Below are 14,280 nucleotides of genomic sequence, written 5' to 3'. Positions count from 1 at the left end.
CTCCCTCTGGGGAGCCGGATGCGGGACTCCATCCCAGGACCCTAGGATCATGCCCTAAGCCAAATTCAGATGCTCAACCACAGCCACCCAGGCGTCCCCAGGATGTTTTTCTGTGTCTTGATTTTTTTCCTCCCCTCTGCTGAGTTTACCAGGAAACTTAGTCTATTCGTTTGAATCTTAGGCAAATGAAGCTTTCTTAGTGTAATCTCTTTATTTTCTTTTTCTTGATGCCTGTTCTTTCCTAGCTCCTTTTAGGAGGCAGTGCAGTATAATAAAGAGCATCTGACAGGCCAGATGATAATGAGGGTAGGTCCGTGGACCATGTGGTCACAGCCATGGGCTGCATAGAAGTGAGTGAGTGTGGTTTGTTCCAGTAAGACTGTGTTTGAGAACACCAAAATTTAAATTTCATGTAATGTTCACATGTCACAAAATATTATTATTCTGTTTTTTTAAGCATTTAGAAATGAAAAATCATTCTTAGGCATTGTGGACCACACACAGATGGGCCTGGGCTGGATTTGGCCTCCAGGTTGGCTGAGAGTTCGTGATCTTGTTGGATCAGGTACTGAGTAAATGGAAACAAGTTTTCATGAGGACTGATAAAGGAGATAATCCAATACGTAAGAGCAGTGATCATTTCCTGGTGTCCTCCATGTGCCTTAGCTGTTCTTTCATACTTTTGTTCTGTTGGTGTTTCTCAAACTTGAGTAGTGTAGAGAGTTTCTTTTGAAGTTCAAATGTTGAAGCGTCCTGTGAGCATGTGGGTGTTGAGACACAGTGACTCTCCTGGAGAAGCAGCATCACAAGTGCCCACCCTGAGTGACTTTGGCAGTCCTGGGATTGTTTGGGGATACAGAGATGAGCCCAGAACTCGTATGAGACTGTGTGCTAATAAGCTAATTATCCAGAGTATATTTTTGAAGAATGACATTGAAAGTAATTCATAGGAAACAAAATCTATAAAAGAACTATCCAAAGATAGTTCTTCAAATTCCAAAAGTTCTCTCTCTTTTTTTCCCCTTTTTTATCTTGCTGTTTGTTTTTTCTCTGATGACCTATTACTTTTCTGTCCTTACTTTTGAGAAGAGTTGGGTGATGAGGTGGTTGGCAGGGGTTTTTCTCTAGTTGGGTAGGCATTTTCCTTTTTTTTTTTTTATTTTTATTTTTTTATTTTTATTTTTATTTTTTTTGAGTTAATTTGTTTTTTTTTTTTAATTTATTTTTTATTGGTGTTCAATTTACTAACATACAGACTAACACCCAGTGCCTGTCACCCATTCACTCCCACCCCCCGCCCTCCTCCCCTTCTACCACCCCTAGTTCGTTTCCCAGAGTTAGCAGTCTTTACGTTCTGTCTCCCTTTCTGATATTTCCCACACATTTCTTCTCCCTTCCCTTATATTCCCTTTCACTATTATTTATATTCCCCAAATGAATGAGAACATATAATGTTTGTCCTTCGACTGACTTACTTCACTCAGCATAATACCCTCCAGTTCCATCCACGTTGAAGCAAATGGTGGGTATTTGTCATTTCTAATAGCTGAGTAATATTCCATTGTATACATAAACCACATCTTCTTTATCCATTCATCTTTCGTTGGACACCGAGGCTCCTTCCACAGTTTGGCTATCGTGGCCATTGCTGCTAGAAACATCGGGGTGCAGGTGTCCCGGCGTTTCATTGCATTTGTATCTTTGGGGTAAATCCCCAACAGTGCAATTGCTGGGTCGTAGGGCAGGTTGAGGTTGAGGAACCTCCACACAGTTTTCCAGAGTGGCTGCACCAGTTCACATTCCCACCAACAGTGTAAGAGGGTTCCCTTTTCTCCGCATCCTCTCCAACATTTGTTGTTTCCTGGGGTAGGCATTTTCCTTGTATGGTAAGTGGCTTGTTGTTTTGCACAAGTGGGCAGGGCTTGTCAGCAGATCGGGTTCCCTTTGGGTTCTGTGGCTGAGGGTTACTTGAGGCCAGTGACCCCATGATAGGGGAGGGGCCTTTCCTCCTGGTGGCTTTTTTTTTTTTTTTTTTGGACAGGTCTGAGCTCTGGCAGGGTATAGGAATGTCTGATCTGGTCACAACCTTTTCTGCTCTTTCTATGAAATCTGTTTTTACTTTCCTTCTTGTAGAAATCTCTAGTTTTAGGGGCACTTGGGTGGGTCAGTTGGTTCAGCATCTGCCTTTGGCTGGGGTCGTGATCTTGGGGTCCTGGGATTGAGGCCCACGTTGGACTATGCTCAGTGGGTAGTCTGCTTATCCTTCCCACTCTGTGCTCTCTCTCTCTCTCTCTCTCAAATAAATAAAACCTTAAAAAAAAAATCCTTTGTTTTCAATGTTACTATCTCTACTACTTTGTCATTTTTGTCAGATTTGGGGAGGAGAGGAAGTAGGTGCTTATTCATCTTAACTTGAACAGCTTTTTTCCACTGATTACAGAGTAAGAATTATTTGTGCTTTTAAACTTTTATAATAGAAAAATTTGCACATAATAGTAGAGAGCCTAGTATGATGAACCCTGTGTACCCATAATACAGTTTCAGTAATTACTGGCCCAAGCCTAATCTATTTCTTCTTTGTTTTTTTTTTAAAGATTTATTCATTCATTCATTCATTCATTCATTCATTCATTCATTCATTCAGAGAGAGAGGCAGAGACATAGGCAGAGGGAGAAGCAGGCTCCATGCAGGGAGCCCCGACGGGGGACTCGATCCCGGGTCTCCAGGATTACACCCCGGGCTGCAGGTGGCACTAAACCGCTGTGCCACAGGGGCTGCCCTTCTTCTTTGTTTTGAAGCAGATCTGAGATATATCATTTTAATTCTTAAGTATTTCAGTAGAAATTACTTAAAGATAGTGATATTTATTTATTTATTTTTAAAGATTTTATTTATATATTCATGAGAGACACAGAGAGAAAGGCAGAGACACAGGCAGAGGGAGAAGCAGGCTCCATGCAGGGAGCCCGATGTGGTACTCGATCCTGGGACCCCAGGATCACACCCTGAGCCAAAGGCAGAGGCTCAACCATTGAGCCACCCAGGCATTCCAGTGGCTTTTTTGTTTAAAAAGGATAATCATGCCATCATCACAACTAAAGAAAAATGATTAATTGAAGTTATCAAATATTGAGTGGTGGCTTAGTTTTTTAAACACTTAAAAATTTTGTTTTTAATTTTTAAGTAAACTCTGTGCCACATACGGGATTTGAACTGAGGACCCTGAGATCAAGAGTCACACGCTCCCTTGACTGAGCCAGCCAAGGTTCTCCTGGGTCATTGTTTTTGAGTGATATTTCAAACAGTTTTTCCTGTTTTGTTTGAATCTGTGTCTAAGACCCACGCATATGATCAGCCAATATATTGGTAAGACCTGGTAGCCTCAAGTCTCTTTCTCCTTTTGGCTTGCTATTTTTGTTGTTGTTGAAGAAGCCAAATTATTCTTTTGTTTCTTTCATTCTGGGTTTTATAGAACATAGCCCTGTGGTGTTGCGTTCCTCTGCCTTTTGTCTTTCCTGAATGTCAATAGGTGTAGAGTTGATCGATTATTTTTGTGGGGAGTTTGTTTATTGTGTCAGATTCTTCATGGGGCTGTTGTATACTTCCATTCAGAGATAAACAACATAAAAAAAAGAGATAAACAACATCTCGTTTATTTTTGTATTTTTTTAAAGGGGAGGTGAGGGGTAGAGAGAGAGAGAATCTTATGCAGGCTCTACACCCAGCATGGAGCCTGACGGGGGGCTCCATTTTACAACCCTGAGATTATGACCTGAGCTGAAACTAAAAGTTGGACATTTAACTGACCGAGCCACCTAGGTGCCTCCTCTTTTTGTATTGTTAGCAACCACTAATGACTATTTCTTGGATTAATTCATTACAGGTAGAATTACTTTATTTTGGGCTTAGTGCATTACAGAATTTTGGAAATTCAAGAGAGTGGTTTACATGGACTGTGCCTGTAGGATCAGCTGAAGTCTGCATACCTCACTGAATGTGGTATTTTAGGCTCTGCTGTCAGCAAAGTCCTATAGATGGGATTGACAGATATGGCACCACACATGTCTGGATTGTCCTCTTTAAATGCTCAACTATAGAAATGATAGTTGATATAGAATGATAAATAGAAATGATATAGAAATGATAATGTGTGAATCTGTATAGGACCAGTATTTCTGTAACTTGAAATGGCTGCTTCTTTGTGAATGCACAGAGTGCTAATCTGTAAAGCCAGTGTTGATATTAAGGAAACTGATTTAAGATTTTAAGTCTTTTTTTCCCCTGCAACTTATAGAGCCTATTAGAAGATCCTTATCCGATGGTCCGTTCTACTGGGATCCTTGGTGTTTGTAAAATAACTTCCAAATACTGGGAAATGATGCCTCCAACCATTCTTATTGATCTCCTCAAGAAAGTAACTGGGGAACTGGCATTTGACACAAGCTCAGCTGATGTGCGCTGTTCTGTCTTTAAGGTAGGATTTAAAATGATAAAGCAATATTTATCATAGAATAATGAAAAAATACAGAGAACAAATTTTAAGTCACTTGTAATTCTGCTTTATAGATATAACTCTGGGCACTTGTAAAGAATTGTAAATGTCTTCTACAAAAAAGACCTACTGGAAATAATACCAGTTTTTGATGTATGGCCAGGATGGGTAGGCAGTGCTTTTAAAACAGGAACTGTATATAGTAATTTTTTTAAAAAATTAATAGTTAAAATTGACTTTTTTGGTGTACCATATGTACTTTTAACAAGAACCTACAAAACTGTCCTTTCTCCCATCATCTAGTTTCAACAGTTGTCTAAAATACATCTCCTCTTGTTTCATCTTAGGCCAATCCATTGTCTCCCACTATTGGTTACTTTGAAACAAACCCTGGACATTGTATCAGCTCATCAGTAATTATTCAAGTATGATGATTAAAACATAAGGTCTCGTTATAGTTAATGATAATAATATTGTATGGTGCAGATGGTAACTACACATTTTGTGGTGAATATAGCATATGTATAGAATTGTCCAACTACTATGTTGTACACCTGAAACTAATGTAACATTGTATGTCTATACATACAGTGTCAGTCTATACAACTGACTATAATTCAAACAAAAAAGAGGTCTCTTTAAAAAATTGTTTTTCCTAATAAGTGGACAAATGAAGGTGGAGTATATCAGATATTCATATTGCTGCCTGGTCTGAGTTTGGGGAGGTCACTCAAACCACCTGTCAAAGGTACACATGTCTGTAGGCATGCATCATGAGTGCCCCCGGCGGGTGTTCTGTAATCTCTGGTTGTCATGTAGGATTGAGTCAAGAAATAGGAGAATTCATGGGCTACTAAAAAAATGTGAAAGGATTGTTGAATCCTAGCTTTGGACACAAATTGGCTTTGGAGCCCTCCACCAGCACTTGTTCTGTGTTTCTTTCAACTCTGAAATCCTTTAAAGTTTGGCTAAGAGCAGTACCTGGGGAGCTCAGTTGTTGAACATCTGCCCTTGGTTCATGTTGTGATCTCAAGGTCCTGGGATCGAGTCCTGCATTGGGCTCCCTGCAGGGAGCCTGCTTCTCCTTCTGCCTGTGTCTGTGCCTTGTCTCTCTGTGTCTCTTGTGAATAGATAAAATCTTTTTTAAATAAATAAATAAATAAATAAATAAACAAACAAACAAACAAATAAATAAATAAATTAAATTTGACAAGAGAAAGCATTGCAGAATTATTTCATAACTGCTTTAATTTGTTTGGGTGGGACAAAAGATGAGCTGATTATCAGTGTTGAAACTATACTAATTCATTAGAAGTTTGCTTTTTACTATGAAACAGTTTTATAAAAGTTTCCTGTCGGTATATTTATTTCACTAGTAGTTCACTAATAAAGATGGAACTGAGTATTTTCTTAACTTTTTATTGTTTATATTCTAAATTTGAATTGTTTCTATTTCTCCTTTTTGATAGTGTCTGCCGATAATTTTGGATAACAAATTAAGCCACCCACTATTAGAACAGCTTCTGCCAGCACTGAAATACAGTCTCCATGACAATTCAGAGAAAGTGAGAGTGGCTTTTGTGGATTTGCTGCTGAAAGTGAAAGCCGTGCGGGCTGCTAAGGTAGGATAGGCAGGACTTTATCATCGAAGATGTGAAATTAAGAAGTATATTCGTTTTCATCAGCACAAAGACAAAGCAATTTTAATTCCAAGAGTTTTATTAATCATGTTTAAACTAGTGGATGTCTGGTATGTTCTGCCAATTTATTTGCGTCATAAAATTTTGTTTTGTGATTTTTACTGAAGTTTCTAGAAATATCATCAGTGTATTTTCTTTCTGAAAGACATTAATGTAAAGCAACCCCCACCTTAAGTTTTATTTTTTTAATTTTTATTTTATTTATTCATTTATTTATTGAAGATTTTATTTATTCATGAGAGACAGAGAGAAAGAGGCAGAGACACAGGCAAAGGGAGAATTAGGCTCCACGCAGGGAGCCCGATGTGGGACTTAATCCCAGGACTCCAGGACCACGCTCTGGGCTGAAGGCAGGCGCTAAACCGCTGAGTCACCCAAGGATCCCTTAAGTTTTATTTTTATCATATGCATAAAAGCTTTTGTTCAAATACTGAAATGCTTGCCACTCAGCAAGGACTTAAATATTACTAGGAGAATTCCCTTCATTTTATAGAAGGAAGGAGTAATTGTGCTGTGATGTACATTTAACATCGTGTAAACTTTGACAGTGAGGGTGTGCTCCCTTAGCTTGAGTCCAATTTAGCTTTTGTCTCAAAGTATTAGATTTTTTAACTTCATTTGTTAATGCTATGTCTTTTCTTCCTCCACATAGTACTTTTCTGACATTGACTTTAAAATGCTATTTTGTCCCAACACAGAATTTGGGAAGAACCTGACATGTCCAGTAGTCTCGGGTTAACCATATAGACCTGTGCTGTGTTCACAGAATGAAAGAACGCTATGTTGCAAGCAGTGTAGCAAAGCAGGTGAATGGTGAATCCATGCATTGGCCATTTGGTCTTGGGTTGAATCTGCTTCTGTGGTGGTTGTGAATTTGCACTGCATAGTTAGGTGCACTGGAGTGTGTTGGCAAGTGTTCTTTGCTGGTGGTGTTGTTAGCTACAGATGTGCTATTCAGGATTACAGCTCAGTATACCCAATAGCCCATCTGGACTGACACGCAGGCAGGAGGGGGAACAGGGAAGGTAGATCCTTCAGGTCAGATCCTCAGACTCATCACCCCCCTTCTCTTAAACCTTGAAAGCACTGCCTCTCACCCTTGAGTAAAAGTCTCCAGTCACCTAATTGCCAGCCTTAGTTTTGTAGTTAGTTGGCTAGACGCTCTACTCTGAAGCCATCTGGCTCTGTGGGGCAAGGGCTGATAGAGAGAGGTAGGCTGCCATACCATCCTCTCTGTTTGACTTACTGCTGGCAGCACTGTGGTGCTCTTTGCCTCCCCAGAACCAGCTGAGTAGACTGTGGGACTTGGACTTATTGTCTTTACTTCAATTACTTTTTTGGAAATACTGAGAGGTATGAGTGGAAGTATCCCAGGAGGTTTCCTGGGTAAGTAATCAGTAGTGTCAGATACTCAGAGATTTCCTGGAAGGGGAGGTATGAATATCTTCATCTGGATTTTCCATAGAGGTCATTAGGACTTTGGCAAGAACAATCTCAGTGAGAGTAGAAGCCATGCTACTGTGTGCTGAATTATAAGTGGGGTGAGGAAGTGGAAGTAGAGGCAGAGAGAGGTCCCAGGTGGAAGGAAAGGTGAGCTGCAAGGAGTCAGGAAATTGAGTTTTGGGGGAGTTTTGGGGGGTGGTTTTTGTTTTAAGAGTTGAGATGACCTGAAAATCTTTCATTGCTGATGAGAAAGATCAGTTGAAAGTCCTGGAAAGGAGACAAATTGTTAGAGCCAGGTCCTTGAGGAGAATGCATGTCAGTAATATTATCCCCATTATACAGAGGAGGAAACTACCAGGCATAGGTATTTGCACCGGATTGCCAGCTGAGAAGTGACTTAGGACAGAATTTGAACATTTCACCATTAGAATCTATTTCTACTACTATTTTTCTCTTGTCTGGAGTGTCTTGCCTAGAAGTTTGGCCCTCTTCTTTAGGCAGTAGATGACTTTGAGGCTTTTGAGCAGAGGGACTATAGAACAGTTGTGGTCAAACAGCAGCTGTAAGGTGGGCTAGAGGAGGCTGGTGTGGTCCTCTAGGCAAGCTGGCCCTGCAGAGGGGGAGGCCACACTGTGCCAGAGGGTTCCGCCCACTGTGGGATGCAGACCAGGTACCTCTGGGGGTCAGGAGTGATGTCTCTGTGTCTCCGACTTAGGGAATGGCATATCCGCTGTAGCTTTCTATGTCCAAACTGTTGTCAATTTTTCTATTCACTGTTCACATTAATGGGCCAAAGCTTATGGTGTTTTAGGAAATTTTTAAATTTTATGACTGATAATCACAGCTATCATTTGAAAGTTTACAGCAAACATGTTACTAACAAGTTGTAATTAACCCTCCCAAAAGTGTTATACTTAGGTACCTTCTAATGTCAGTGCTTCTTACAATATGAATTTATTCTAATTTCTCTACGGAAGAGTCACAGATTCTGGTATAGTCACTTGAAATGAGTTCTCTTGAATATAAAAATTAGTTCCTTTTTGACTTTGCTCAGGAATTTTTGCTTAAAAAGTGTTTTTAAGACTGTAGGGACAATTGACTATTTCCTTCTGTGTGTGTGCTCCATACATAGTTTTGGAAAATATGCCCCATGGAGCATATTTTGGCTCGTCTGGAATCAGATTCCCGGCCAGTGTCTCGGCGCCTGGTGAACCTTATCTTCAACTCTTTCCTGCCTGTGAACCAGCCGGAGGAGGTGTGGTGTGAGCGCTGTGTCACGCTGGTCCAGATGAACCATGCAGCCGCCAGGAAGTTCTATCAGTATGCCCATGAGCACACCGCCTGCACTAATATAGGTATGGGACACCTGCATCTCAGTGCTTGTTATGTTGTCTCCCTAAAAGCATAAGCAATGCTATGTATCCTCAGCATTGGTCATTTTAATAAGCCTCATGCTTTAGTGCATTTCTTAATGATTTCCCTTGAAATAATACTCTCGATGGTTTGGGATTATAATTTTACTATTAGAAAGACCATTTTTTTTGAAGAAACATACGATTTTTATGTATGTTTATGTAATGATTATCTTAAACATTTTAGCAAAGCTGATCCATGTGATTCGCCATTGCTTGAACGCCTGCATCCGGAAGGCAGTGCTTGAGTGCCACGAGAGCCATGAGGAGAGGGAGAAGGAGAATGTGAGTGTGGTCCGGTTTGCCCTGGCTCAGCCATGCCTGTGGCCATGTTACCTTTGAGGCAGACAACACCTCTGTGCTCCATGCTTAGAGACAGGCAGAACGCTAGATGAAAGCTGGCATTTCCATGGACTGTTATGTTGGCAATATTTTTATTTCCCATTCCTTTAGTATTGATAATTCAACTAATTATTTTAGAAGATCATAAATAGTGTTTTTGAAATAATTGTTCTATATCTTTTGTAGTTCACTGTGGAATTGGGGCAGATTTAATTCAGAGGAAAATTTATTACTGGTAACACTCCCAAATATTCTTGGCCTTAAGCTGTATATTTTATTCTGGCTTTGATGTAGCATACACCTGGATTGGATTCTGGATGTTACCATATTTTATAATTAATGAGTATTATTATTGTTCTTAAGGACTTACCCATAGCCACTATTGTGAGATTCTACTAGAAACATCTGGGGGTTGAATATCTAGGAATGAACTTTATTTAGAATTGCCTTTTAAAAAGTAATTAATTGGGGCCCCTGGGTGGCTCAGTCAGTTGAGGATCCAACTCTTGATTTTGGCTCAGGGCATGATCTCACAGTCCTGGGACAGAGCCCCAGTCCGACTCTGTACGCTGGGAGGTCTGCTTGAGATTCTCACTCTCCTTCTCCCTCTGTCCACAAACATGCCTATATCCTCTCTTTCAAATAGATAAATAAATCTTTAAAAAAAATAAAAGTTTAGAAAATAAAACGTAGTTAATCAAAAGGACTGGTTAGCTGCTATTTCTTCAGAATCCAGAGTGACCACTTATAAGAAATTTAAGGCTTAGACATATATTACTTATAAGCATCGTAGTCCCTTTTCAGGAAGTTGTCTGTAGTGGTTGTTTTCAGGTTGTCAGACTGTCTTGGTACAGTCCCATTGTAGGACTGGCTAACAGACCCCATCCATGTGTGTCTGAGCTCGTTGTGTTCTAGGGCTTATGTTCTGTGTAGAAGACTTGGCCAGAGCGCATTTGTGGTTTAAGTGGAGCATTCAGAAGAACATAGTGATTATTGCTTATGGCCAGCATAACCTCAGATATGAATGCTATGTTATTTTAGAACAGTGATTGAGTGGGAGTTGGTCATCATCAGCCCTCACCAGACCTGCAGAGTGAAGTGGCTGGCAGACAGCCTGGGGTGATCTGATGGTCCAAGTGTGTAGCTGACTCTCAGTAGCAGTCACATCTAGGTAAATTCTTCCCTCCTCCCCCAGTCTGTTCACATCAAAGTTTATGGCAGGAAGTAACATCTTTTTTTTTTAAAGATTTTTTAATTAATTAATTAATTCATTCATTCATGAAAGAGAGAGAGAGAGAGGCAGAGACATAGGTAGAGGGGGAAGCATGCAGGGAGCCTGATGTGGGACTCAATCCCAGGACTCTGGGATCACGCCCTGATCCAAAGGCAGACACTCAACCACTGAGCCACCCAGGGGTCCCTAGAGATTTTCAAGTAGAGGATAAAGTCATTTTCATGAAATGAAAATAGACTTGATAATCTTTTATGTTTTTGCTTTAAGTCTGAAATTCTGAGATGTACTTTTAAAGATAGAGCTGTTGTAATAATTGTTCTGATTTAATTCTTTCACAATCAAATTATTTGTGTCTTAGGTTCTGGACAAAACACTGTCTGTAAACGATGTTGCATCCATGGCCGGTTTGCTAGAAATCATTGTGATTCTCTGGAAAAGTATTCACAGAAGTATGGAAAATAATAAGGAAGCCAGAGTTTATACCATTAACAAGTTTGCCTCTGTGCTTCCTGAGTACCTGAAAGTCTTCAAGGTAAGCCTGCTCACACTGTGGGTGGGTATATTAAGATTACATTTGTGCAGTGTTAGCAGAAGTGTTCAACACACTTACCTGGCAGGACCTGGTTGGTCATCTGTAAGGGCAGAATGCTGAGCCAGTACATACCTGGCAGGGTAAGTGGCCTCTTGCCGTTTTTGCAAGTGGAGGCCATGTGTCCTTCTGCTCTATATCTCCAGCACTCAGGGAAACGTGGGGTTGAATGCTCAGTTTTCCTGTCTTCAATGGTCTATAACACTATTTGAGAATCTAGTTTGATTCGCTGGGAATTGAGAAGGAAGAGTTTGCAAACACAATATCAGAGTGGCTAAGTTTCGTGGGCACTTTCAGGCATTTGATGGTGTAAGCAGATGGGCTTCTGTAGTGTTTGAGTTGCATCTGCAAGTAGAACCATGCGTGTAACTTCTATTTGGATGAAGGAAACTTGTTTCTTAACTTTTTACTTCTGAGAGAAGTTCCTATTTCCAAAACAAATAGAAATAAGACTGAGCGAGAGATGAAAATGTACTCCCAATTATAAAGCAACCATGGTTTAAGTATAGACTATAAGGATCCTAGGTTTTTGTTTGTTTGTTTTTTTAAAGATTTTATTTATTTATTCATAGACACAGAGAGAGAGGCAGAGACACAGGCAGAGGAAGAGAAGCAGGCTCCCTCCATGCAGGGAGCCCGATGCGGGACTCAATCCTAGGTCTCCAGGATCACACCCCAGGCTGCATGCAGGCGGTGCCAAACCGCTGCGCCACCAGGGCTGCTCAGGATCCTAGGTTTTATGAACCATCCTTCTCTTGGTGAATTGTACTTTGGGGCTCTTCCCAAACTGCTTATGTGACCTTGACCCCTTAGCTTTTCTGAGCTGCATTTCTGTGACTATCAAGTCTCTAAGCTTCATTATGTCCCTGAAATGCAACTCTGACCTATTCAGGAAGGTAAATAATCTAAATTGCCATTATTAGTACATTTAAAAGCTTAAATAATTACATTGGACTGAGAAAACAGCACTATCTCAAAATTGTCAGACCAGAACACAGAAGTCCATGGTATATTGGATGAGATGATAGATGAGCAGTGTGGCCTGCAGGTGTCTAGGGACCCAAGGAAGGCCATTCATTTCAGATGATTCTAGCAAGTGGTCGTCTCTGCCCTCAGTTGCTCTAAGGACATTGTGGTCTTCTTTTTAAGTGAATAAACAGTCTAAAAGCCAGACAGAGTGGAATTAGTGGTGATTTTCAGTCTACTTTTGTAACTATAAGAAAACATTTTCTGTATTGGGACTTGGGGCGGGGGGGGAATGAGTCCACTCCAACCAGATGCAAAGTGCAGGTCAAATTTCAGTGTTGTTTCTGCTTTTGTTCCATGTATGTTTTCAGGAAATTTGTAATTTTTTTTTTTTCTCTGTTAGAGTCCACCATCTCTTCTCTTGCAAAAGAAGGATATTTTCTATTAAGTGTTCTTGATTGAGCCTGGTTTACTCTTTGTTTTAATGGGGAATCACAGTAACACTGGTGTGGCTATAGCTTATTAAGTGCCACTGAGGATGGGGTGCTGTGGTGTGCCTCACTGGGTCCTTCCAGCTGCGCCCTCCGCTTTTGCAGAGGAGGAGGTGGACCTCACTGCTGCCTCTTCCTCGGTGCTGTTTCAGCTGGTAAAACTGTGGAGTCTGGTTGGACCTAGATTTGGCTTGGTACCTCCTAAGCCTAAACATTTTCCATTGTACTATACTGTCTTTCCAAAGATTTTCTGACTATTTTATGGAAAACTTTTTCTCTGACTAGTTCATTCTCTTGACATTTATGTTCAGGATGCCAAGTGGACACAGTTCATTTTTTTCCCCCTTTCATCAGTATTATTTCTATAATAGGAATCAGTGCCTCGATAGCAAAGAATTTGTCTATTCTGTGTACGGATAAATTCCCCGAGATCTAGGTTGGCAATTCATACACAGTACATGCTTAAATATGGTCACAAATTAATAATACATCACACACAGTGGTAAAATGTCATAAAACTTTGAAACTGCTTCTCAAATATGAGGCTTCCCAGTAGGTTTGTTTCCCATGACCACTGACAGGAGTGCTCTAGTTCTTACTGAGTGTCTCTAAAGGTAAGTTATTAGGAAGTTAAATGGACATCTTTTGAAAATGTCATTGCATTTAAATACCTTTTTTCCCCTTTTTATGCTTTTAGGATGATCGCTGCAAGATCCCTTTATTTATGCTTATGTCCTTCATGCCAGCCTCCACGGTGCCTGCATTCAGGTATTCTCTCTCTCGGGAGGTAGTGAATGGGAACCCTGCATCCCTGTGCTTGGTTATTAGTGTGGCCTTCAACAGATTGTCATGCTTCAGTTTTAAGTTCACAGTGGTGGCGGGAAAGCAGCAGGATACATTTTCCAGCGGGCTCTGGAGTTGCTAAGGAATATAGAAGAGGCTACATGGAATTCAAGCAGTGTGCTTCCAAGCCCAGCAGGCAGGGCCTTAGGAGTCATGCTGCCTGTGCGTCTGGCATGACGCGGGTGCAGAGTGTACGTGGGCTCGGGGCCTGGCCTGGAAGGAGGAATGTGAGGAGCCAGGTGGTTTTCTGTCAGTTACACCTGAAGACAACATTGTGGAGACAGTGGGTTAGAGAAGATACATTATTGAAATTAATTGTATCTGTTTTTCCTTACTTTTTTAAAGGTGGCTACTAGAAAATTTTAAATGACATAAGTAGCTTGCTTTTGTGGCTCATGTTGTATTTTTTACTGGATGGTGTGTTCTAAAATGTTGGTTACTATCTCAGTAAAAATGGCTCAGTTTTATTCATATTTATGGAAAATATTAATGTTTTGATGCTAAGCAAAAATCATTCTCCAAAAAGTAGGAGTCTTTGCTCTGGAGTCTTACTCAGATGACAGAGAAAAGAAAAGCCGGGGGTTTTATGGAACTGGCATGTCCTTGATGACTTAATACTCCTATGGGACTGCCTTGACTTCCGTGTTCCTGAAGCTGCCTCAGATTCAGTATTTCCTGTTGGAACTTACCCTGTGTAGTAATTGTGGGGAAACTATGTTTATTCCTGCAGTGGAGAATATCCAGGAGTACCCTTAGTTTTTAGCTTC

General features: G+C 40.6%; 1 protein-coding gene across 14 annotated transcripts in view; it reads left to right on the top strand.

Annotated features, from left to right (window-relative positions):
- NCAPG2 (non-SMC condensin II complex subunit G2) overlaps positions 1–14,280 on the top strand; it is a 63,646-nt gene that overhangs the window by 27,634 nt on the left and 21,732 nt on the right. For 12 of the 14 annotated variants that reach the window (XR_003137523.3, XR_007402641.1, XM_049094868.1 and 9 more), the window contains 7 exons: positions 4,296–4,475; positions 4,841–4,918; positions 5,963–6,115; positions 8,769–8,991; positions 9,236–9,333; positions 10,983–11,156; positions 13,368–13,438. Coding sequence is in view for 12 of the 14 variants with exons in the window: in XM_049094868.1 (XP_048950825.1) it covers positions 4,296–4,475; positions 4,841–4,918; positions 5,963–6,115; positions 8,769–8,991; positions 9,236–9,333; positions 10,983–11,156; positions 13,368–13,438 (977 nt within the window). In the remaining 2 variants the exon portion in view is untranslated. The remainder of the gene's footprint in view (positions 1–4,295; positions 4,476–4,840; positions 4,919–5,962; positions 6,116–8,768; positions 8,992–9,235; positions 9,334–10,982; positions 11,157–13,367; positions 13,439–14,280) is intronic. The other 2 variants (XM_025449295.3, XM_025449035.3) reach the window with 1 other exon arrangement.

This window comes from Canis lupus, chromosome 16 (assembly GCF_003254725.2).
Source record: "Canis lupus dingo isolate Sandy chromosome 16, ASM325472v2, whole genome shotgun sequence".
In the NCBI taxonomy this organism is placed as follows: Eukaryota; Metazoa; Chordata; class Mammalia; order Carnivora; family Canidae; genus Canis; species Canis lupus.
Note: the sequence above shows the minus strand (reverse complement) of the source record. Positions and strands in the feature narration are given on the sequence as shown.